Source organism: Periophthalmus magnuspinnatus, chromosome 24 (assembly GCF_009829125.3).
Source record: "Periophthalmus magnuspinnatus isolate fPerMag1 chromosome 24, fPerMag1.2.pri, whole genome shotgun sequence".
Taxonomy (NCBI): domain Eukaryota; kingdom Metazoa; phylum Chordata; class Actinopteri; order Gobiiformes; family Gobiidae; genus Periophthalmus; species Periophthalmus magnuspinnatus.
Window position 1 is genome coordinate 11,101,954 of NC_047149.1, and position 26,472 is coordinate 11,128,425.

The 26,472-nt window shown below is 39.0% G+C and overlaps 2 protein-coding genes across 3 annotated transcripts in view; both read left to right on the forward strand.

The window, feature by feature from the left end:
* The first annotated feature begins 1,750 nt into the window (after positions 1-1,750).
* map3k7 (mitogen-activated protein kinase kinase kinase 7) lies at positions 1,751-14,015 on the forward strand. 2 transcript variants are annotated; one of them, XM_033990694.2, is made up of 18 exons: positions 1,751-2,062; positions 2,426-2,546; positions 2,629-2,739; positions 2,817-2,882; positions 2,966-3,011; positions 3,476-3,614; positions 4,027-4,151; positions 6,067-6,195; positions 6,330-6,460; positions 6,550-6,628; positions 6,783-6,913; positions 6,985-7,120; positions 8,001-8,081; positions 9,646-9,713; positions 11,481-11,580; positions 11,647-11,708; positions 11,899-12,014; positions 12,294-14,015. In XM_033990694.2, the coding sequence occupies exons 2-18, from the start codon at positions 2,454-2,456 to the stop codon at positions 12,472-12,474; spliced, it is 1,794 nt and encodes a 597-aa protein (XP_033846585.1). In that variant the 5' UTR covers positions 1,751-2,062; positions 2,426-2,453; the 3' UTR covers positions 12,475-14,015. The 2 variants fall into 2 exon arrangements, with proteins under 2 accessions (XP_033846585.1, XP_033846587.1); XM_033990696.2 differs by lacking the exon at positions 8,001-8,081 and having other exon boundaries at positions 1,774-2,062.
* A 7,840-nt stretch (positions 14,016-21,855) lies between these two features.
* Positions 21,856-26,472, forward strand: part of bach2b (BTB and CNC homology 1, basic leucine zipper transcription factor 2b) — a 33,478-nt gene continuing 28,861 nt past the window's right edge. Inside the window, exon 1 of the mRNA XM_033990704.2 lies at positions 21,856-22,067. The gene's annotated coding sequence lies outside the window, so the exon portion shown is untranslated. The remainder of the gene's footprint in view (positions 22,068-26,472) is intronic.

Below are 26,472 nucleotides of genomic sequence, written 5' to 3' on the forward strand. Positions count from 1 at the left end.
TTAATTGGATTAAAATTTATTTAAAAATCTACCTATACAACTAACCAAATACTAAAATAATCATTAGTTGCAGCAGTGAGAAGAATGACATTACACGTGCCTGTAGAATAAGAATACATAGTGTATATGTTAAAGTGTTTCCAGCTAAGACATAGTTGGGAACTGTGATGAAAAAAATAAGTACCTGAGCCACTGTTGGTGCAGTTTGTTCATCAAGTTGGTGCATAAGGACATGACATCTTAGGCAAAGCTGAGGGCTGAAGGGCATCTGGAATAATGAAACACAAAAAGAAAGTATTTAATTATTTATAGCAATGTGACATCACAGTGTATTGGTGCTGGGATAACTATCAACAACTGGAACATTAGACAGACTATATGTAGCATACTGTTTCCTCCTCTGTGCTGATTCAGAGGGTCCCACTAAATGTTGGAAATTTTAAATGTTCATTACCTAGAGTTACATAAATAATACATTCAATACAGTGTGTATGTTATAGTGTATTTCCATGAACTGATAGGACCTAACTCTTCCCTGGCATTTCACTGCTCTATAGGTTTGATTTGTTTTCTTTTTGAAGTAAGTGCAGAGTAGTAGGTAGAGAAAAAAAATAAATCTTGAATGCAGGATAATAGCCTACAAGAATACTCGAACATCCATGAATCAATAAAAATACTGAAGAGGGAAGGCAGAGGAATGTTTATTTTATTTCAGTGGCAAAAATTATTGTCAAGCGCTTTATAAACAAAAGCCCTAATATCATAAATAAAATACTGGTAGTCCAAATGATGCTTGAGAAAGACAGCTAATGCATCAAATCAGGGTCAATGTGGATCACAAAGTGGAAGCAACCCTGAGCGTATGCTGTAATTTGTTTCAGCATACTCAGTGAGGTCAGCATTTAGCAGTGAGGTCTGTAATGATATGAACAATATGAGCCAGGCATGGGGGCATTGGCTTGGGCATGAACCTCCCTCAACATCAAGACAAACTACTCAAATGCTTATCTGAGAGCAGAGAGATGACTGCTTTAATAACCAACCAAGGTTAATGAGTTTATGCTCATTAATGTGATCATCTGCTGGTTCATGTTCTTTCTATGGGGAAACAGTAGATTACACCCAGAGTGTTACATGCAATAAGAACAGAGGACTTTTACTAATTTGTCTTTATGTGTTGCACTAATTATCACAGTTTTTTGGGTTTGTTTTTTTTCGCAATGTGTGATTGACAATCCCAGTTCTTAATATCTGCCAAATAAAAACTGCGCTCGCTTTAGGATTATTTTTTGCAAATGTCTATTAGTTGGTTCTTTTGGTGTTTACTTACAGAAACAGTATCTTGTCACAACAATAAATTTACTTTTTTAGACACATTATTATTATTATTATTATTATTATTATTATTATTATTATTATTATTATTATTAAAAACAAACTAACAAAAACAGATGTATTTATTTATATATTTATTTTGTATTCTATTTATTTATTTTTATTTTATTTATTTATTTATTTATTTATTCTTTGCGGTAAGGGAAAAGAAAGTTTGTCTTTTTGGATTTGATCAACAAATAAAATGTACTGAACTAATTTTAACATAATAAGCGACATAAGCAAATATTATTAATAGCTTGTTATATTGGTTGTTGAGTGCTTGTTTGCCTTTATCGTTAAAAAAAGATGTGTTATTTCTTTTACCTTGAGTATTTCTGCCGTGTGTGCAGAGTGTGTGCAGAGTGATGGCAGCGGGGACGGCAGCGGGGACGGAATAGCGCAGCGCACACATCCGGAAGAACCTCCTGCGAAGCACAAAAATACACTCAGGCTGTTAGATGAGTTATGAAAAAGTTATGTCTTCCTGTCATATGGATCTACAACTGTTGTTTTTAACACTGGACACGACCCTCTGATTCCCCGCACATGAGCAGTGGACGATCTCCTCATGTCCAGAGAGCCGGAGCAGCTCACAAGTCAACTGCGAAGGGCTGGACTCGAGCTAATGGCTAATTTCAGCTAAAGCTCCGTTAGCAACAAGGCCAGTCAAGCCCACAAACTTGCTGTGAGTTCAAACCATGGAATATTTTGCGCCGTCTACAATATTGGAGTACATCAAACAACCCATAGAAACTCTGGAACATTATATTTTAAGTATTGGTGTAATTTGATCGATTATAATCCCCCAGTACAAATTGTATTTACAAATAGTGATTAGCTGTGTCAGTTAGCTATCTTGGCTTTCGTCCATGGCTTATAGATTCATTTGGAAAGGTTTTCCAGCTAGACAGTTCTTCAAAGAAGTTATAAATAGATGTGTCGTTATCAGAAAGCATAATTGACCTTATATTAGTCATGTGAATTGGCGCATTAGGCACATCGTGAAGCTGCAGACTGTATATTACTAAACACTCTTTATTGTTCTTAGTAAGTTACTTACTAGCTGAGCGCTAGTAATGTCTTTGACTATACCATCTGCCGAGATGTTAGAAACTCCACCTGGATATCCTTTTGAGGAAATAAATTATGAGGACATTGAAGTGGAAGAGGTATGTTTTTCCACACTGTAAAAACGCTTTGATTTGTCTTGAAATCTTGTCAACCCTGTGTTTTGACTGTGTTGGCTTTTAGGTGGTGGGCAGAGGAGCTTTTGGGGTTGTTTGTAAAGCTAAATGGAAAGGCAATGATGTGGCCATTAAAACTATTGAGAGTGAATCTGAGCGGAAAGCCTTTGTGGTTGAGGTACAGTAGTATCATGATAGTTTATCTTGGTTAATGATTTGAACAGACAGTACTAATGTTTGTTTACCCCTGTTCAGCTTAGACAGCTGTCCCGTGTGAGCCACCCCAATATTGTGAAGTTGTATGGTTCCTGCAATAATCCTGTAAGTTATAAATTGTAAATCCTTGAGTTTAAAATTTTGCTTTAGAATAACAAGTATTTTCTTTTCCAATTCTCTATTCTCAGGTCTGCCTTGTTATGGAATATGCTGAAGGCGGTTCACTGTACAATGGTATGTCATCTTTCTCTGGTGTAGACCTCCAAAAAGTAATATAGCCTAATTGTAATAGTTGAAACACAGAATTATGGAATTTCTAGATCAAATTGTTAAGATGAAAAGATTGCGTAATAAGTATGAAAAGTGAGGTATGTTGCAGCCAAAAAATGACATACAACCTAGGTACGCAAAGCACTCTTAGTCTCCCATATTCCACTGCATGTGTATCCACTGACTGCACTAGATGTGCTAAGGACTGTGCTTCCACTGTGTGGCAATAAATATACAGGAGTAGTACAATTTTATTTTATTCAGATGCATCAGTCCTTTATATAAATCTATCTGTTAAAACTGCTAGGTACTGGAAAAGGTTCATACTGCTGTAATACCTAAAGAGAAGCATGTTGTGTGTTGTAGTGTGTCATAGGTCATATCTGTTGCAGAACCTGTCTCATTTTGTTATGTTGTCTGGTCCACAGTGTTGCATGGCGCCGAACCCCTCCCCTTCTACACTGCGTCTCACGCCATGAGCTGGTGTTTACAATGTGCTCAGGGAGTGGCCTACCTGCACGGCATGAAACCAAAGGCTCTGATTCACCGGGACCTGAAACCACCCAAGTACATGTCTCTTATAATTATTTAACAATAGCTTTTTGCCACAGTATTGACATTATTTTTTAAGTTTAATCCCTTTCTGAAAATGTTTTTTCCCTAAAACAATAATAATAATCTAACACACAAAATACACACAAATACATTTTTACTTGCCAGGTGTGTTGAAGAGGTGATGCTCATCAAAATCTAAAGTGACATCAGGAAAGATTTTACTGTATGAAGGTCTAGTTGCTGAAATGTTGCTCCTCTAAAAATAAAGCTCTCCTTTTGCAAGATAGAGTGCGGGAGTCTTTTCAATTGTATGTGATACACTTTAGAATGTAGGCCAAGCAGTTTAGATAATGCTGAACAATTTGCTGAGAACACATTTATGGCACTGAAGTTACTTAATCCCATTGATTGTCTTTTGTTTCAGCCTTCTCCTGGTAGCCGGCGGCACAGTGCTTAAGATTTGTGACTTTGGAACAGCCTGCGATATTCAGACCCACATGACTAACAACAAAGGCAGTGCAGCGTGGATGGCCCCAGAAGTATTTGAAGGTATGACTGGAATTCTAAGTAGAAATGTTTCACACGTGTAGATTTCTTTCCCTTCCTCAGCTGCCTAATATAGGTTCTCAGTCATCATTCCTTATGCCTGAGGCTTTATCTACTAGGACTGTAACAAATATTTTGCAAATAATTTGTTTAATCTAGCAGCCATTCTTTGATAAATATTTATATTATGAAAGGCCCCTGAATATGAGATTTTAACTGGATTTGACCCACATAGAGCTAATGAGTAAATTAGTCTAATTAGTTTAAAAGATTATTTAGTCATTAAGTTGTGGTTAATCTATTCACTTTATTCAGCATTATTGTCAAAACCGTGTGTGTGTGCGTGCGTGCGCGCGTGTGTCCCAGCTCTCACCTTACCTCCACTGCTCTCTGCATTAGGACATTAGTTGCTGATTGATCATCAGTACCTTGTTTTTACTGGTGGAACATTGGGAGGCATTGTGCTAAGATGAATGAAGAGTTACCGTGGCTTTATTTCCCCTGGAACACAGTGCTGTGGAGTTTGTGTCCATCTGGGATCCTAATGCGTTGTGGGGCATGTTGTTGGCGAGAGGGAGCAGATATAATGAATAAAGTCTGACCATTAACTGTATTTGGAACTGAAATACAAGGCTCCTGTGCACATCTGCCCTCTCTGTGAACTCTGTGAAACTCATAACATTATGACTATCTGGGGTAACACAACAAAGTAGCTTGTGATTCCATCTGTCTTTGGTTTGGCTAGTGCGCTTTCATCTTTCACCACAACAGATCTTGTTTAGTATATATGCTTTACTACGTTCATCGCTGACTTGGCATTTTAAGGCATTCATATTTAATTACACCTGGTTCTCAGGTAATTAGCACTGAAAGATTCACCATAATCAAATGAAAATTGCAATTTGAATGTCCGCATTGGCATAATCTCTTCTGCAAATAAAACAAAACAAATAGCCCAGATTATTGCTAAATACTGGTTTAGTCCTCCACAAATATTCTGGAATGCATGTGTTCTTGGATTAGTTTAGCAGCTCAAATCTCAGGCATATTGCTATTTTTTTTTCCTCCCATGTGTTTTAATATGCCCTGTGATATAAATCTCGACTTTATATACATACATTTCAAATCTTTGCACCTTGTAAACAGTTTATTACACAGTTAAATTACATGAAGCTGTGTACCTCCAGAAGTCTGTACACAATGGCCTTTTTAAATAAATTATCTTTTAACAGATCTAAAAAAAACAACAAAAAAAACAACAACTTTTATTTGGAAATTATGTTTGAAGACCAAAATTAACCTCTTTTACACAATAACCTTGTTCATGTGCACACCAAAATTTGATTATAATCGGAGTTCTGGATCTTTAAGATTACATAAATAATGTCAGTGATCAAAAGGATCATGCTCAGAAAGAAATGAGATGCTTTGGCTTTTTACGTGTCATCTTATAATTCCAAAAAATTTATATTAATCAGAGTTTGAGTATGCATATACCCGCGGCAACTGCAAAGGCAACATGCAACTGCGTTAGCTATAAATCCCATAATTTAACCTTTGAAAAGTATTTGTCTTTATCTTTAGTGCCCCTGCCAATGATATTGAACAAGACATTATATGGTTGTTCTACTAAAACTCCTGTGTAATCCAACAGTGAACCATTACCCTCCCACTGAACTCTGTAAAAGTCATTTGCATCAGGTTGAAATGCTGCTTTTAAATAGGTGCTCTAATAAGCACAATAATTAAGCAAGTCCCCAGCAGTTCTTAGATCCGTTCTGCTCCCTCTCGCACATAAAGGCTCCTGTGCGCTCCCCTAACGTGCCATGGAGAATTACTTTGTCAGTTCATTTTGTCAATCACTTCCCTGCTTTGAAAAGCACCTAAGCTGCGCTCCGGTCTGTCTCTGTTCTCTCAGGCAGCAATTACAGCGAGAAGTGTGATGTATTCAGCTGGGGCATCATTCTGTGGGAGGTGATCACGCGCAGGAAACCCTTTGATGAGATCGGAGGCCCAGCCTTTCGCATCATGTGGGCCGTGCACAACGGTGAGTTGCATACATTGAACATCCACAAGTAAAACGGGAGACTGCTGACATAACACAACTTGTACTTGTTCACTTTTTTTCAAATAATCTGCTGCTATATTGTTGAGTGTGTTCATTTTTCTATTTTCTTTCAGGCACCAGACCACCTTTAATCAAAAACTTGCCTAAGCCTTTAGAGAGCCTGATGACGCGCTGCTGGTCTAAAGACCCTTCACAGAGACCCTCTATGGAAGAGATAGTCAAGATCATGACTCACCTCATGGATGTACTCTTTTTCTTTTTCTTTTTCTCCCTCTTAACATGTTTTGGTTAAGCCTTTATGCTATGATCTAAACTTCTTTTTTATCCTCATAGTACTTCCCTGGATCAGATGAGCCTTTGCAGTACCCCTACCAGTATTCAGATGGCCAAAGCAACTCTGCCACAAGCTCTGGTAACAGAATTTGTGTTGTTCACTAAATAGCAATGATGTATTAGCACTAGTTTGATATTGTACTTTTGGTCATTCGGTCTTTTACGCTTTAGATTGTTGTTAATTTTTTAAAAGTTCAGTGTAAATGCATTTGCTTGTTTCTATCTTATTCAAGGTTCTTATGTGGAATACACCGGCACCAACACAAGCAACAAAAGTGATGCCAACATGGAGCACAGCGACTCTCAAGGGAGCAACGACACCATTAAGATCACGCCTCAGTTCCCTCCTCACTTCAGACCAAAGGCAAAGATAAAACACATTGTTTTTTTTCTGCAAAGTTATGTGAATATAATCATACTTTTCTGTACCATCAGGGAGACCCACTGAGGACCCTGCCTTTGTCCAGAGGGGGCAGTGTGGAGAGTCTACCTGGGAGAACACAAATCTCCGACAAGCGAATGAGTGCAGACCTGTCCGAGCTGGAGCCAAAGATGTCGTTCACACCCTCAGGTAAAATACAACAGATATGAACCAGAACAGGGCACAGATCGCCCCAGGCATGAGAGTCTGGTCAGCTTTCCCTGAATTCTGCAGCGTTAATTCCCAGGTTCCCCCCCTGTTCTTTATTGATATTTGTTATAACCCCTGTAAGATGTTTGGAAATGTGCGTTGAATGCATTTTATTTTATTTGTAATATTTATTATTTATTTATTTTCAGAATGCAGTACTTGTAATATTTAACTTTTGGTAGCTCAAGTGTTTTGCAAGCAGGTTTTATTGTTTCCTTTTTTCTTTTCAATCCTAAAGAAGTTCGAAAGTTGTAAGCTTTGATTCCTTCACTTTAAGGTTCACCAATACTGCAGCTTATCCCAATGACCAAGGGTGTTCAGCCTGGTGCACTCTCTCCAGAAATATAACAGTCAAACTATTGCATTCATGAATACTCATTTTTAGTTTCTGGTTTTGCCTTATTCATTTCTTTGGATGCAAAGTAGAATTCCTAGAGAGAACCCATTACGTGTATGTGTATGTAGTCATAATCACAGACCACATGGGAACGCTCCATTGTTTTCCCGAACTGTATTCTGCGTCCACACTAAATCAAATGCTATTTTTATTTCATTTGATAAGCTTTGAGTTTAAGAGCCCTGTGAATGTGCTGGTGCCTTGGTCATAGAACTGCTCCTCTTTGTCCTCTCACTCACTGTAGACTACAAATCAGTGCAACAGTAGTCGTCTCTGTGGCAGATTCTCTGTGTGCCTGTCTGATTGTATGACTGTCTGGTTGGGAGCATGCTGCCTGCATGTCCTTGTGCTCTGCATGTGTGTAGCTTCACATGCAGCGTTAGTCTGCATGCTCTGTGTAGTAGCTGTTTGTGTTTTCCGCAGCACGTCCGCAGTATAAACGAGGCCACCGCAAAACTGCTTCATTTGGCACCATTCTGGACGTCCCCAAGATCGTCGTGACAGGTATCATTGGACCTCCAGGCTCCGCTGGTAGTCAGGAAGCGGTCTTGGCTGAGCTGTTCCGACATGACTTTTGTGTGTCACTTCTAATACTGGCATTTTACAAAAAATAATTTCTCATTTTAATACCCTTTATATTATCAAATGAAAAGTCTTAAATAGATGCATTTTTTATTTAATTGAGACATTGTGGCATTAATCTTGTACAGGTGAGTGATTAAGCCATCAAAGTTAGTCACATATTCTAATTTGAATGTATTCTTCGCAAGGTTTGCAACAAATGAACACAAATTTAAAACATTTTTCTTATCTGTTGTATTTCCCTCTTAAGAGACATTTTGAAGTGACACACATCTGCAGACTCATGTCTTTTGTGTTTTCAATCAACATGGATAAAGGAGTTGTCACCTCATCCACTGAAACATATTCTATGCTTTTGTACGCAAAATCTCGTAAAGGATTTTATACAGACAAAAGCAGGTTTTAGTGGAGCCAGATGTGATGACCTTTGACCCATGACCCCTCTCTCTTCCCTCTGTACCGTTTGTGTGGTGCTGCTGAACCTGGTTATTTGCTGGAGTGTGCTGTGTGCATCACCTGTTCTTCCTGAAGGGCACCAGAGCGCATGGCTGATCTTCTACTTGTTCTCTGTACATTCATTAACTTTGCCAAAGTCATTAGGATTCATTTCTGTCACATTGAAGGTCAAAGCTATTATTACAGATGTGAAACTAATCATAAAAGTGGTACGATGGTCAAATTAGCTTCTATTTTGGAGCCATAAGAAACTTGACATTCAATTGTTTAATTTGGGCAATCACACTTGGAGCATGTTACACATTCCTCTTGCATGGACACGTGGTGGGACTGCAGTAGAGGTGGAACATTGGCAGAATAAATATGTTTTATCCTCATAATGGAAAATCTTATCTTTCATCATATGTTTGTAGCAGTATTGATGATCTGCTTGCTGTTCCACCACTACTGTCCATATCTGTCATTCAACTTCAGCTCACAACTGTGTTCAGGGATCTCTTCTGGATTATGTCCATTCTTCATCTGAATTTTGAAGTGTACAATCTGGTACTGTTAATCAAATGCAAGCAGAAAAGTGCCTTTTTAATTATTCTTTTAAAATCTTATGTTTGTATTTTCAAAATGATTGATGATCATTTTCTCACTAATGCTGTGAACACAAATTCGTCTTTTGTTGAGTTGTCATTTAAATCTAGGCCTTTTGCCTCTAATGCCTGTGGTGCAATGTAGATGTTGAGCATAACATTGCTATTTAGCCCATCAAATTTATTAGCAACATGAGGCAAACAGACAATAATATGCTATGTAGAGACTGCAGTAAGGGCAGTTAAGATAGACTAGAAATCCCCATTTAAGGATAGAGAATATCCTATGCTGTGTGTGCTAAGCTAATGAAATAGATTTAGAGTTGTGCTGTAGTAAACTGTGCGGTAATTGTCTCTTTGAAACTCTGGATTTTTGACCAGCCTAAAAGTTAAATTTTAAAGTTGACTTGTTACGGTACATCTGATGAGCTGTGCTTCCTCCACAGGCACGTGTGAGTCCCAGAGGAGGCGCTCTGTCCAAGATCTGCCAGCCATCTGTAACGAGTCCGGTCCGGTATGTCCAGAGGATCATAGTCATCAAGTTAGTTAGGTCTCTTTATTTGAAGGGACAGAGACTGTAAGCTCATAAAGATGTTCATGGAGATGTTCCATACCTGATTATAGCTAAATAGCTAGTTTCCATTTGCATCCAGGAGCTGGAGCAGCTGTGTGGTCTGTTCACATCACAATCTTAAAGAGATTATGCTTCTCTGGGATTTAATGATGAACTATTACACATGTAGGTCTTTATTCTACTTTCTATAGAAGCACCAGTTTAATTTTTGTATTTTGTGATGAAATTTTGTTTTGGGAAATTGTGTTTAGTCTGAATTATTATTTTTGTTTGTTTTGTTTTGTTATTTTATTTGAATTCTGTGTAAAACAGTTTATGATGAGGGAAAACTATATAGGGTTGACCTCTTAGAAGAGGTCAAAAGGGGGAATGAAGGCTATGCTAAGTAACAAAGCTTCTTAGTTGCATCACATATACATATATCAAAATACTGAATGCATATTAGTCCGAATAAAGATTTTTAGATGCATTATATAATTCATATATCATATCAAAACATAATAATTCATATATCCTTTGAATATTGTCATGCAAGTACCATTTTTATACTGAATGCATATATTCTTTGAATGCTGTATCCTTTTGAAGGTTGTTTAACAAGCACTAACTATTCACTCATTATAACAGTTTCTCTTTAAAGGCAACATTGTGTGATATGAATTATATAATGCATCTAAAAAGCTTTATTCGGACTAATATGCATTCAGTATTTTGATATATGTGTATGTAATGCAACTAACAAGCTTTGTTACTTAGCATATCCTTCAGGGTATAACACTGTGAAGGTCAATGTAATGTGCATACAGGTTTTACAAAAAATATTACAGTCCTATAGAAACATTCTGCTTTTTTTTTATTTTATATTTTTCATGACAGCAACACATCTCACTGTTTTACCCTGTATGAAGTCAGCTCTTTTGAAACCTAGTCATTTTTCCTCTACATTTGTAATTCATCCTTCACTCACATTCTCTTCAGAAACATCCGCTGCAGTATTTGTCAAAAGCCTGAAGTCTCCAGGGAGAGAAAGCCAGAGAATGTGGGATGGTTTAAATTTAGCTGAAGGAAGATCAAACTGCTTGTGGTGGAGGAGAAGCCTGGCGTTTTCCTCAGACACACTTTGAGACATGTTCTGTGGCTGCGAGCATTTCGGCTGCTTTTACAAACATGACTAGAAACCCAAAGCACTTTGTAGTTGTCAGTTCATTCAGAGTTCAGTCCAACACTCACTCATGTTGTCAAGTTTGACTAATTGCAAACTTTGAGCTATACTATGCTGGTTTTCCTAATATCATATCTGTACATTATTTTGATCTGTAATAGTGCTGTCACGACACTAAAATTTCAAACTCAAATTCGATACTAAGAGATAGACTCGATACCCAGTGATACTTTAAAAGACTTTCTTTTTTTTTTACAATAGAATGTGATTTTCAACATTAAATCGTAGTACTTTCTTTTATAGTAACATATAGTCTTACATCTGCGTATTCTCTCAGCCGTCCAGATAGGTTCCATAGTGGTCGATGGGTGTATACTAGTCTATGACCTTTTCTAGTTTTAATAGAAGTTTTAGTATCAATTAGTATCCAATTTTTGATAACCCTGTAATGATAGAGTAATTTCATAAACTCACTTGTGTTTCTGTGTATTAAATGCCATTAACTGGACATTTTTGACCGGACTGTGTGTTATTTTGTGTTGTAGGGGAGCAGGAACAGCAGCCGCTCATCCAGTCCCAGTGTGCGGATGATGCCCTCCGACAAGACCAGTAACAGAGCCTACTTCTCTCCTGACGACCCCACAGGTACCAGCATGTGGTTCTGTAGTAATAAGTACACACTGTGCCCAATCTGACCCACTGTTTCCTTAGATACCAACGGCTCAGACAACTCCATCCCCATGGCCTATCTGACCCTGGATCACCAGCTGCAGGTACTTTCACTTACTGTGTGTTTAAAAAGCTGTAGTTGGTCACTGAAGATAAAATTAACATTTGCTCTTGTTTTTACATGGATTACATGTTTTATTTAAAACATAGCACAGTTGCCTTCATGTGTGAATTGAAGCAGGCAGCATTTCAGTTCACTTCCAAAAACATTTATTGTGATTGTCTTGTTTGCAGCCCCTGGCCCCATGTCCAAACTCTAAAGAGTCAATGGCAGTGTTTGAACAGCACTGTAAAATGGCTCAAGAATACCTGAAAGTGCAAACAGAGATTGCCCTGCTCATCCAGAGGAAGTAAGTCTGCTTCACTGTTACTAAGTACCAGTGTCACTGTGTTTATACTGAAGGAGGCATCAGTATTTGTGTTCATTTAACTTAATGGCTCTGCTCCACTTATCAGGGATGTCAGGGACTACAAGCGCTTTGTTAGAGGATTATAACACTGTGTATATAGATTATAGTGGAACCAAACCTTTAGTCATTTAGACTATCCTCCTATTGTCTTTTAATAACTCCCAGACAAGGTTCTTTCAAGTAGTGTGCCTCATGGTAAGTTGTGGCGATTGTTTCCAGGAAGGAGCTGATTGCTGAACTGGACCAGGATGAGAAGGACCAGCAGAACGCGTCCCGTTTGGTGCAGGAGCACAAGAAGCTGCTAGAGGAGAACAAAAGTCTGTCTACATACTACCAGAAGTGCAAAAAACAGCTAGAGCTGATTCGCGTACAGCAGCAGAAGAGGCAAGGCACGTCGTGATGGGACCCTTTCCCCTGTACTATGCACTGTAACACTATAGAGACTTGTCCACTGTGCGCCTGCCGCATGTCCCATCCCTATTCACAAGAAACTTTGCACATCATCACAGTGTGGCTGTGGTGCAGACCAAACAATCACCTGCTGCTGTTTTATGGACTTCCACTGAGAGGAGCCAGTGAGCAAGGCACTGTCCCACATGCTCTGGGTTCCTACGCTCTAACAGTCTATTGATTGTTTGACTAGCTTTTATTCAGATAAATCAAAGGGAATAGAATAAATAATTTTAATGATAAAATAAAGATATATATTTATTATGTAAGTGAGTAGTGTAGGAGCCCTGTGTGCTGCTCTCAGGGCCTGGGGGCTGCATGCTCTCATCAGTGGATCATCATGTTTTTATTTCTCCAGCAGCTGGCAGAACACGGTACAGAGGGCGAAACTGACTGAGGATGAAACGCCACGCTTTAGTTTATGTGTTTTTTCACCTATGAACAAACCATCACAGTTTGTATATCAGGAGGCTATCAGTCACAGTGGGTTATGAAAAACAGTGCTGTTACATGTTACATGACCCTAAAGAGTTTCACAAGCATCACTTTAAAATAATGCTTTCAATGCTCATTTGACTAATATTTGGTGGCAGAAGATCTATAACGTCAGTGGATGCCTTTTTGTACTGTAGCTGCATGTCTTCAAGAATGTGAAACCAAGACATCTTTTCAGCAAAAAGTGACTTATGCAGTGTTTGGAAAGAGGTGCTGTGGGATCCATTTTATGCAAACCCCATCCTTATCTGTGTCCCATCTTCAAAGGTGTCCCAACTCTACACAGACTTGTATGAACTCTGGAGTGACGGGCTGCAGGTCACTCTCCACGGCTTTACTATGACGTCAGTATTGTTTCTGTGTGTCTAAATCTGTCTTTTCTATTCACATGTTTTCTTGTATGATATCCCTCATGTTATTGGTATGTGAATGCCCCCACGGACAAATGGAGTAAGTATCTCCTTGTACAGTTGTCTAGTTTGGTTTTAGTTCACATGTTGCCTTAGAGGTTACCTGCTTTGTAAGTGCTTGATTTGTTTTATGTGAGATGTTGCGCAGCAGAAAAGTTAAAATGCACCAGACAGTAAATGAATTCAGGTTTTCAGACTGGATTTCCCAGTTTTGTGAATGTATGGTGCCAGCTGACAATGAGTTTATGCAGCCTTGAAAACCAGAATCAGTCTTTTGGGAAATGGGGCTAGCTGATCAGGCTAAAACTTGGACAACAGAAAATGGCATGCGTTCAAAGAACAATTAGTTGTGACATTTGAATTCTAAACTTATGTCCTGTAAGTATTTTGCACTTTTTGTGTTCACCTTCATTAAGGCGTTTTAAATGTCTTGTTGTCAAGACGCACAGGAGTGAGTCTCACCCTGTGCCTTGTTTACTGAGTTCATTGACCACACAACACTGTTTTATTGTCTCTGGGTTAGCGCTGATGACCTACAGTGTGTACCGTGAGGAAGGACTTTGAAAATAAACTCAGTTATGAACATATTTGGACTATTTGGATTTTATTAACACTGTTCAAATGGAGGAAATATTGCTGAAAAGTGATGTGATCTCACTCTTGTCATAAACTGCTGTATTTGTTCTGCCTTGTTATGACCTGATGAGAGTCTCAGATCAGGCCTGATCAGATAGATGAAGATACAGGCATTTGCTGTACAGTGGTAAAAATATATATTTATTATTTGCATTTTGGTTTTATTTAACCACATGACTTCACTAATGTATTTCTACAGTATTACAGTTTGGCAAAACATAAATAGAAGCATGAAGAAACATGAAGTTTTTAGCACAGACAAAAAAATATTACACTGTTAACAATAAATGTGACTAATTTCTCACAAGAGAAGTGATGGAGCACACACTCTAGAAATAGGCACCAGCCCTGAGTGAGAATACTCTGAGTGTGACATTATGAGCCTTTGCATTAGAGTCACTGGCTTCCTGTAGAAGATGGTGAACTGTGGGAGGGAAAAGGGACACAAATGTGGCGCAATAATGCGTATATTCAAATTAAAGTGAAGTCATTCTGCTGGGGAAATTCACATCGCTATATTTTAGTCCCAGAAAGTACAGGTTCTAGCATTTAAACGAAAAAAGAGCATGGACGTCAGCGGAGTGTCATTAGTGAGACATTACTAAACTATTCAAAAGGGGAAAAGGAGACAGGTGCATTTAATCACAATATAATCGAGTTGTTTAAAAAAAAATGTTCCTGGTGTAACTTCAATACACTATTGAAATAGTTTGTTCTTTGTGTAATGGATGGATAATGCTGCCATTATACTGCCATTGTCTGTGCTGCAGTTCCTGTGTTTGGCCGGTAGGTGGTGATAAACACACAGCTGATGCTGTCATCAGTCCATTTTAAGAGATTAATCCACGTGGATTCTGCTCATGCCATGTGCACATCTCAGTTAGACCTACAATATGAGCGTGAGTAAAATACATAAAGTACATTTGATCGCATGAGATATTGTTGGAATTTTTTTTTTTTAAATAGCCTGTTGAGTCGTAGTATTTTAGTTACAAAGCCAAATCCGAAGGATGGACGCAGTGAGTGATGTCACCTCACAGGGTTTCCCAAAATTGTTGAGTTAACCAACTGAAAGTTAGAAAATCAAACAAGAGATTCTTATACAAATATTTCAATCTATTATCCATAACTTTTACCATTAAATTAAAAATGATACACATTTGTTTTGGTAAATGCCATGGAGCTGGAAAATAGTGACAGGGTTTTACTGATGCTTTTGGATTATTTGGAAAGAGTGTCCTGAGTGTTGGTGTAGTGCTCTTCTGCTTATGTGCTTTGTGCTGAGATTGTTAAGTGTAAGATTGTTGGATCTGTCAGCTGAATGACACTCTAATGAATGGACTCCAATATCTTTACCTCTTTTTTCCTTCCTGGATTAGTCAGACAAAGGCAGAGGGAGAACCATTAGGCCTATACAATTATTAACTTTACCATTCTTACATACATAATGTGTTAATTTAACCAGTTCCCTATTCTTCCCCATTGTTCAGAATTCGCCATAAAAACAGCAATGGCACATCATCCATTTGCGAAGAGAAACTTGGTACTGCACTTGAAACCTGTGTCTCCATCTGATTTTATCTATGGTGCAGTTGCCATGGAAACTAGATGACATAAATAGGCTAGCTCCTTGCAGAAGGAGAGGCAGCAGTTTTAATAATGGACAAAAATTGGGTCACAATATCTCATCTATTGGTCTATAAATTGCAGCATGTACAAGTTGTTCAATTAATTCAATTAAAATGTTGGTAAAAGGGTATTGATATAAATGTATTGTATTCAGTTTATGGTCTTCTTAGTGTATGATTTGTAAACTTAGTCGACCTACACTTACTGCACATGGTGTAATATATCTGTCTGGTACAGGTGACCACCCTCTAAGAGCAGACAGACGCAAGAATATAAAAGTGCTGAGAAACCACTGCCTTCGCATGAATGGAATTTCTGAGACAGTCTTTTGCTCAGCATCTGGCAGCTATTAGTGGGTCCTCACTTTAACAAACCTGCCCCTGCCTTACACTGAGACTGTGGACAAGGGCAGATAGAGAATACAGCAAGGACATTTATAGAGGTGGGAGATGTATGGAAAAATAATATTGTAATTGTTGAATATATTGTTTATAATCAAAACTACAAATATGACCAAACATGGGTCATAGGTGTTACTTCTGCTCTTTTGTGGTTAATGTTGTGGTCCTTTCATTTACAGGCACATTTTAGCACATGCCTGATTGTGAAAATATGGTCTATTATATTTTTAGTACAAGTAAAAATAAATTAATTATTATTATTATCATTTTACACATTTTTACACTCAGTTAATGATGTGTGCATTGTATGTACAATGCAGATGTTTAAAAATATAAATTCTACAAAAACTGAATTACAAATACTTCAGATTATTATGTAAATGTGTGTGCAGATTTAATAGAATATTAAATCAGTTCAACAGACCAGCTACGGTGCATTATCTGAAATGTTCACTATGATTGGCTGTAATGTCATGCCCTTATGGGAACAAGAATCAGGTTTTAATGACAAAAAATTCTTTATTATTACATCAACAGCATGATTCAAAGTTCAAATATGTGATATAATAGGTCATGGTTAGGTTTAAGGTTGGGCAAGTTAGTAATTTTGGTTAATATTTAGATCAGTCTCCAGGAAAATAATGAAAGTGTGTAAGTCAATATAATGTCCGGAAAAAAACAGCAATGGAAACCCAACAACAACCCGTAACCCTAACCAGTCCATTCACTGTTTTCTCAAGGCTCAGACTCTGCTGACTCTGGGACATCTGGGAGGATTCACCTGATCGGAGCATGGACAGGAGCTGGACAAGCTGCTCACCCCCCACCCTCTTCCTGTTGGATGTGGAGCTTGGATGCACACAGCTGTTTACTGAGAGGCAGCAGACACAACAGGCCTGGCTCCACAGCACAGCGATAGAGTGGGTGTTTCATTCATGACAGACATTTTATAAAGCTGTATCAGTGGGTACACTTACATGGCCAGTACAATTCAGATAAACCAATATTAGATCAGATTTTTGGTGTGTTTCTACATGGACAGAAAGAAATCGGATCAAAAATACCTGGTAACGTATATCAGTTTGTCAATTGATTTCTTTAGAATAACTATTATATTTGGAAGACAACTGTTTGCACAATTTTCCTTATCAAAACCTGCACAGGTGTGAACCATCCTAAAGCAGATTACTTGCACTAGAGATAACCATCCACATTCATAAATCTGACTAGTTTACTCCAAAAATCAGAAAATTAACTGGTTTTTGGTGTGTAAATAAACATAGCTAGTGTCTTGTTCATCAGATACGAGCCCTCTCGCTGTTACAAGTTTTAATTAAGGCATTGATCTTTATAATCATTATCTTGTCTTTTCTTTTTTTAACTATATAGATTTCTGTTTAACCCCTTTTCACCATTTCTTTCAAGGGCGACACTATAATTTCAGTTTGAACATCATTTTTTCACATGAGCACGTTTATGGGGAAATGTTTGTTTTGTTTTCTTTTATTAGACATTTATCAAACCATTTATGTGTTTTTCTCTGTATCTTCCTTCATGACTTGACCAGAGGATGGACTGCTGTGAAAACATAAGGATTCTCCAACTAATGTTCTGGTGAGTAGTGCACATATTTATTTGAATTAAGACGTGTCAGCCAGCAGCTCCAACATAAACATGCCAGAGTTAGCACAATAGCCAGACTTTATGCGCTGTCCGAAGACAAGAAGAGAAAAAAATTCAAAACTCGATAAGACAGATCTGAGACATTACAAAGAAAGGTTGAAAAACACAGGGTAGTTAGTCAATTACTATTTTTGGGAAATATATGGAATAGTAACTGACCATCACGTAGATTTTCCACCTTGAGGTATTGTCATGTGAGCCGTTAAAAAAAAAAATTCACACATGAATTTAATTGAATAGTCAATTGAATAATAATTTTATCGTGTTCTAAGCAACATCTGAACCAAGTAAGAAAGCATAATGATCATTACTGCTAAATAAAATAAATAAGAGCAAACAAATACTTGCACTTTTTTTCTTCAATGATGTAATTTGTTTATGTTTTGGTGGTGTGCCGCAGAATTATTTTTTAACCAAAAAGTGAGCCGTGGTGTAAAAAATGGTTTAAAAACACTAGGCTATCGTAACATAAGATTAGATTCCACTCTCATCAAACCTAGTGACACCCAAGTATTTTCATTTCCCTAGACGGAGAACACTGCTTGGTATGTAATGCATCATTTGTGCGTGCTGTGACATGAAGATGCTGATCGAGCAAGTTCTCCCGTGATTCCTGGATGACAGATGTTTGTTGAGCAGGACACGTCAGGACAGGCGGATGAACCAGCGTTACCTTACAGAGGACGTGAAATAAGTTATGTATATGCATTTCCATGGCAACCTGAGTGGCATAGGTGTGCGTGACATCTGCAGAGTGTGGAAATACACATGACAGGTTTTCATATTTTTCTTATTATTACTTGGTCCCTTTGATAAATATTTATCATAGTTTTACATCAGTTAAATGTGCAAAAAACAAGTTGAAAAGGTCAAAAATACAGGAAGTAGCAGTGAGCTTCTAAGAATGCTTCTACCTCTGCCGCTCATTAACACCAAACATTCCATCTAAAATGCAGAGTTGTTTTTCATTTAACAAATTAAAGGTGTTTTTTATGAGTTTGTTTATTTAATCATTTATTAGGTTTATTAGTTCACCAGTTACACAATGCTCTGGGAACCTATAAATTGGTGGAAATGGTGGCTCTCCTCTCTCAGATGAGTCACAGCAGTGTGAGTCAGCGTCATGGTGACCGCGTTCCAGCGGTCGGGCTCAGAGTCTTTGTCAAGCGCAGGATGGGGCATGTGCAGAGAGCTGCAGCTGACAGAGAGTTCAATGTCCTTAGCTGAGGGTGAACCACTGTCATCTGGTTTATATCTGCAGGTCTAAAGGTAGGATATGAAGAAAAATTGCGCAGGGTTGAGTTAAAATAAATTGTTATTATGCATTTTAGCTACATATAGAACCTCCTCGGATGTGTTGATTGATAATAGTCACATACTAACATTTCAAACTCAGTTTAATACAAAGGAAAGAATTGATGCTCTGTACAAATATTGATACCACAGTGAAAAGAAACACTCCCTTTTTAAAGAACATGAAATGCATTGATGTACTAGTCCTTTATACTGAGAACTCCGGCTTCTACTTCACCAGCTCCATATTAAAATCCTAAATTCCATATATTTAATTTTCAACACTAAAAAGTAAAACTTTATTTTATGGATTGGACTCATTAACACACGTAGAAAACTATCTCATTGTTTCTCCTGTGTTCACATTTGGCCTGGACAAAAAGGGTTTCACACAAAGCAGTGCTACAATGACAGCACAAGTTTTTTGGTTTTTTTAATCAAACCAAAATTGTGAAGCCAGAATTGTGAACTAAACTGGACAATGCATTTATTATAAATTATGTCATCATATTCTAATAATGTCTTATTTTCATCGACCCCATCATGTGACTCATCTCACTTGTGGGAATTGTCTCAAGTTTGAAATTAGTAACTAGTTTCAGTACTGGTATTAGTATCAATTAATATTATCTATGTTTATCTTTCTCTATGATGAGCTCGGGATTCATTCATAAAGTAACAAAGCAAAGGAGCATTTTAAAAGACTGAAGCGTGACTGGACACATTCCTCCGAAACCATGTCACAAAACACTGTGGTTCTGCAGCAATGGCCTCTTCACACACCTTCCTCACCATGAGTATACAGCCTGGTGGTCTCAAACCCTGTGACCCCCTTCTCTCTGGTCCGTTTATTGATTCCCGAGCCCTCCCCCCTCTGCTCCTGTCTGCTCCTGTCTGCTCCTCTGGTCTCAGCGTTGGGTCTTGAGTGGAGAGAGGTCATCAAGTGCACCAGTGACACTATGGACTCTGTAATTACATTCCTCTCATGTGTTAGTGACTGGAGGAGCTGGAGGAGCTGGAGGAGGAAAATGAGCCCAAAGTCATAGGGTCAGTGAAAGTAAAGGGCATTTTAATAATTCACGCATTAAACCGCATTAAACTGTCCAAATGTAATAAACCGTCTGGCCATCTACAACTAGAATATCGACTAGGCGACGTTACCATGCTGTGTACACGTAATAGTGCATAGATGAAGGGAGGCATGTAGGAATCTGCCCCACCCTTTTCTCTTGGCTGCTCTCAGGGTTTGGTAGTACATGCTTTGAAAAATAACCTACATCCACGTTTCTCAAGCTGTGGTGCATGGGCTGTTTCTAGTGATACTCAGGCTCCTCTGTATATTTAGTGTTTGCTTAATTTAAAGTCTATGCTATCCACATTTTTGTTCTTCTTTCTTGTTTTTGCTTCCAACTGTAACAGTGATACAATTCTTGAACATTTGCTGTTTAAATGTTGAGTGGTTCTGTTATAGACTTGGTTTAGGTCTAGTGGTACGCACAAGTGAAAATATTTTCTTAGGTTGTACTTGGTGGGAAATGTTTGAGAACTATATATAATTCTAAACTACAGGGTGGGCAGTTTGTATGCAGAATAAGATGGGATGTTTTTGGTGTTTGTGGAGGAAAATTATGGTACTTCAAAAATTGCAGCCGTTGAGATTTGCTAATTGCGTCTATTCAAATTGCGATTTTGATTCGACTGTGATTAATCTAGCAGCCCTGTCTTTGATTTCATGTAGCTTGTGTGTAGCTTGTGTGTGTCTGTCACCAGATTTATTCTTCTCTGTGTACTTTATATTGGTGTAGGTACTGGGGTGTGTGGACTAGAGTGAATGTTCCATCAATTAGGGAATAGTTCAAATCTTTCCCAAGAACGTACTGCTGATTGATTGTGTTCAGTCTTAGTACAAAATTGAGCAGCAGAACAGGTCAGAATTCTGTGGTGGAATCTGCTGTATACTGCAGATTTGTTGACCTGGTTGTGTGTTTACTGTCTTAGTAATTACCACAAGCCTCCAAAATTACCATCCATGATTCACTGTGGCAACCCAAACTGAAAACAATGAAAAACTCGAAGGCTGTGGGACAAATATGCAAAACTGAGAAAAGGACACATTTTTCCACAGCACTGTGCCCTGAGCAGTGACTAATGCAGAGGTTTCATTCACATACAGTATGTGGGATTGATCTACATATCCCTGCATACTTTAGCACAATACTATACAATGCCTACAATTCTTGGGAAGATTAAAATGAGTTGAGTGAATAAATGAATGCATGGGTGGATGGATGAATGAATAAATATTTATTTTTAATTATTTATATATTCAGTTATGTATGTATGTATGTATTTATTTATATACATAAATTAATATTGTTTGTAAGATAGTAAAGATATTCATTGTTTCAGTTGTGCGTATTACATTGTTGAGTCTGTAGTTATAGTCCATTCCTGACACTACTTAGTCCAACATACCCAAGACACTTATCTTCAAATAATTTCGTTTTTCAGTCTGAATGATAGAAGTCCACCGGTGCCTCTCGCTTCTCTGTGTGGTGGAGACACTGAGTTCTGGATTGAGCAGAGCAGCATGCTGGGGGGCGGGCACAGCGTTAGCCCTAGTGCAATTCTTAAACCTCTGGTGCGCGCATTGGCCGGAGTAGCCCCACGCTCCGCGCCGCTCCCAACGCAGTGGCACAGCGCTCTGAACCATGTTGTGAATGAGGGGCTGGGTGACGTCAGCGACCGAATGTCAACAATGTAGCGGCTGAGAGGAGGCGGTACAGTCGAGTAGAACAAACAGAGGAGAAGGAACCGATCAACACGCGCACGGACACGCGCATGAACAACGGCCACGGTACACCGGAGAATCACGAACGGTGTGTTTGGGGGAAAGCGAGTAGTGTAGTGACTGTGGGGAAGCGACTACATCATGTGAGAGAAGTTAGAGCGGCGGACAAAAGGCTGAAGGATAAGCGCACAAGAGAAAGTCAAAGGTGAGGCACGGCAGCACGTTTCTGCCGCTATTCTGCTTCTGTCAGTGCACCGGCCGCCGCGCGCTCTGGGAGAGCGCACAGCGGAGAATTTGCTATTGTTGCAAACTTGGTTAAATATAGTGGCGAGTTCATCCTGACTTCTGCCAGGATTGTGGAGTGGAAAATCAGCGGCAGAAAAAGAGCGAGAGTAAACCGCATGTCGATTGTGAGCTGGGTGTGAACGCGACTGGAGCTTCAACACACAAGCGTGGACCACATCCTGTTGTGCTCTGAGTCACAGCAACGTTTGTCGGGACTAGAGCAAAACAAAGTAGCGCTCCAGAGGAACCAATTCCAAACCCCTTGAACGTAGCCTCCAGGCTCCACTCGGACACCGTGAGCGTGAAAGGCTTTAACGTGACACATTTTTAAGTTATTTCGCCTAAACAGTTGCTCGCTTAGTGGTGGTCACTGTCAGAGCAGTTTAACCATTCAATAGGCTACATTATAAATATGTATGTTATAGCCTATTCGTAAAATACGATAAGTCAGTTTTCCTGAGATGCATGATGCCTGAACTGCTTGCTCTGACATATCACTGCTGCAGCTCCTCCTGTGTCACAGCCATTCACTGCTTTTTTGTCACGGAGCGCTTCTTTGTGTAAAAAAAAAAAAAAAAATAAATACCACGTATACGTCCCTAAATATTACTGTGTTTATTTTTTACTGTTTCAACGCTGTAGCTACACAATTAAACCACTGTGCATGTGCAATGCAATGAACAAAAGACTGCGTTGCGCTCCAGGAACCATGCTGAATTTACGCGCCAGTTGTGTAGCTGTTCGTCTACTGTTTGTGGTGTTTCTGAACAGCTTTGGTGCGCGCATGTAGTAGTAGTAGTAGCTTAGTAGTAGCCGTATTTGTAGGTAACTGTGCACAGAGCACGCGCTTACGCTAATCCTCATCAAAACCACATGTAGATCTGCTGTGTAAGGACGGGCGTTGTTTGACCTGAGCCAGGTCAGATGAACGATATGTTCATTTCCTCACTTCTGTTTTTCCTCAACCATAGCCTCTGACAAAAGGCTGGTGCCATCAGGTGTGTGGCTCTTTCTGTTGGTCATGTTGAAAAGCGCTGCGTCTTTACGCGCGAAGGTCCTGCATTGTCATCACAGGGGACAGCAACCGGACCTTGTCATCCTGTATTCTTGTGTATAGGCCTTATTATTGCGTTGTTGTTATTGTGTTGTTTTTATGTCGGTTCTCATTTCTGTTGGTCTCATCCTAAACACAAAGTGATTGTTTTGCACAAGATTTGAGCTTTTGTTGCGAGTGTATTTTTTTACATTCGCATGCGCAGTTTTCTATGATTACGCTGAAATTATCCCTTGTCACTGTTTGTTTGCTGCTTCGTGTTGAAGGTGAGCGTGCTGTTTGGTCCACGCGTGACCGTGAGGCAGCACATGAGCTGTGGTGACATCTCTTTGTCTCCTTTTCTGCTGATGCACCGCAGCGGTCTGTGTCACTGCGCGTTTATGCGGCTTCCTATTCCAGCGCATGCAACCGTCAGGCTATTTGAGAGGTTCGGTCCTGTTCGCTTTAATGTATGGCCACGTACTGTGAAACTGGGTGTTAGTACGTCTCTGCCATGGTGCCGTTTCATCACTCACTCTGAATAGGCTGATGTTGCACTATCACTCATCCTCCTTTACGCACATGCTTTTGACCACGCCAGCGCAGATATCCATATGATGTTTATTCAAAATGGCAGAATGGTATGCTACATTAGGACTAAAATAGCTATAGTGTTATTTAACTCATAAAATAATACCCTTTAAAAATACAATTCTTCTCTCTAAGTGTCACAGTGCTAGGGCTACCCGTTGTACTGTCAGTGAGCTTCTGTTTGAAAAAGCTCCATTGTGCTTCATAGTCTTAATATTTACTAATAGACCTAAAACCACAGGAACCTCTGAGCTCCCTCATTCTCACACTCTTTTACCATAAGAATTATTTATTATTAGTAGACATTTTCTGTAATGATCATTATCCTGTCACAGATAAGGTGCTGTTTAAATCTGTAAATGCCAGTGCAGTATGATTTCTTTGTTCTGTCTCCTGCTCACTGTTGGGATGAGGGCTGCTGTCATTGGCCTTATGTAACCTGATTCACAGCAGCAGTAACAGTAGTACTTCATTAGCAGTAATTGTTCACTTGTGACCAAAGGAGGACTGATTCCTGAGAGCAATCTGTCCGAGAGTTGCATGTTTGTAATCATTTTCCTCTGAGGCACCTGTACCACAGGATCACATAGCATCAGTAACTGACGTCCTGATTTTTAGCTGAAGTGTCTGTGTCCTCTAACTTTACAGTGACATCATGGCATTTATCAGTATGATCAGAGGGTGGCATTGACTTTATTGGATACTATAGCTAAAAAGTATTTTGCCATGTGCTTTTTGATATTTGAAAGTTTAATTTTGCTTCAACATAGAAAAACTAATTTGGTAATGTTGACTTAAGGTAGGTCTTTTAATAATTAAAAGATATGGACAATGTTGTATTGTTTGTGTGTGTGTGTGTGTGTGTGTGTGTGTGGGTGTGGATTTGTAATGATTAAAACATTAGTCCGACAAAAGACAGTAAAATATTTGTGAAAAATCCAAATAATCAACGTTGAATTTGTTACTTGGTAAAAAAATAATACCACTTTGAGAATGCCCAATCTCATCTGACTTTAGAAGCAAAGACCACCAGGTATACAATGTGCTGTAGTGGGGTGGCAGCGGCTGTTGTTCATACTGTTATTATGTCCTTCACCCACTTCCACTTCACTTCTCCTTCAACACTTCACCCACCTTGCCTCCAGTGTCCATCTACGCTGGTGTATCAATGAGAGCGGGTTTGTGAAATCAGGACAAAGGACGGCTAATTTGACGTGTTTACAGCGTGTATCTTGTATGCACATTGACACTGTACTATTCCCATAAAAAAAATGGACCAATCATTGAACCATATCCCTTACAAACCCCTGTACATCACTGTAAAGGACACTTCTGGTGTAGATCAGAAGTGTTCCCATCAATGCCCCTAGTCAGCACAAAGGCATGTGTGTGGGCCACTGACAGCATGAAGGAGCCTCTGAGCAAGACCGATCCCAGACACACCGAATAAAATAAATAAAATAAAAGTTTCAGATTTCATTACAGACTGCAATGATGCATTTATTCTATGCAACTTGGGAATAGTGGGTTCTCTTCTGATGCTGAGAGAACAAAGCAATCATCATACTTTTTTGTCATATTGATCACTCTTGATTTGTTTTGATTTTGTCTTATCAAAAACAAAATAAAAATACTTTCAATATTTATTTCCTGAACATAAATAATGTGATAATTACCTATTACTATTTAACACAGAAATAGGTGAAGGTTATGTTTAAGGTACACTTTATTGTCCCCATAGAGAAATTTGTACTCTGCATTTGACCCATCCTTCAGTGATGCTGGGGTATCTCCTCAGGAGCAGTGAGTAGCTCAGTGCAGTGCTCGGGGGCCCACCTCCATGATATCATAGCTAGGCTTGCTCAGGACTATCTTAGCTGGAAGATTTTACCTGTGGTGCATGTTTTGGGTTGAAAAGTCCAATTTTTTCCTTCGAAGTCTGAACAGCCCCAAACAACATGTTTTTACTGACAGAGGATTGGTGGTTGATATAGAAATTACTGAATTTATCTCATTTATCTCTGTTAAAATTGAATTCATTGCACAGCCTTAGTTTTGATGTTACTGAAACATTATCAAACTAATGAATAACCTCAATATTAACTGCCAATATATTGATGCTAGTAAATATGACAAAATGATTACAATGTGTATGTTTGTCACTTGTGCTTTGTTAGTGTAATGCTGTTTGTTGTGCAGCAGAAGGAGGTCTCTGTGTGTCCTCTGAGGTCACATCCTGATCTGGACACTCTTTTGTTCACTACACCGCTCCTGTTCGGGACTGCATTAGTATGCTACTCTGCTTGTGCACTGACCATACAAACAAGGCTCTCTGAGAACTATCCAAACAAATAAGTACCTTTAGTCAAATGAAGAATACTTAAAATGGTTGTAATTTGATCAGAGAAATTGTGCTAATGACCACTAGTATGTCACACCTGTTGTAGAATATTGTGAGTGGCAGTTGAGATGACTGATGCTGATGTTGGCTGTTTTTGAAGCGCTGGAGCGTGGTGTGGTTTGAGGTGGGGGTGGGGGGTTTATTTCCTGTTAGATTGCAGGTGGGACGGTGAACCACTTCCTGCATGGCTCACACCCCTACTCACCTGTCAATCATTCAAACCCCACCCTCCCAGTTGGCATGACAGAGGATGAGTGGATGAGTTTAAGGAGATGTTCTCAGTGGTGTTTTATGGTGGGT

What these genes read in the sequence shown, in the direction of transcription:
- map3k7 (XM_033990694.2), top strand. Translation starts at nt 2,454, where the DNA reads ATGTCTTTGACTATACCATCTGCCGAGATGTTAGAAACTCCACCTGGA. An exon ending in CTCTCCTGACGACCCCACAG is followed by an intron (nt 11,581 to 11,646) that starts GTACCAGCATGT and finishes CTGTTTCCTTAG; the next exon opens with ATACCAACGGCTCAGACAAC. An exon ending in CCCTGGATCACCAGCTGCAG is followed by an intron (nt 11,709 to 11,898) that starts GTACTTTCACTT and finishes TCTTGTTTGCAG; the next exon opens with CCCCTGGCCCCATGTCCAAA.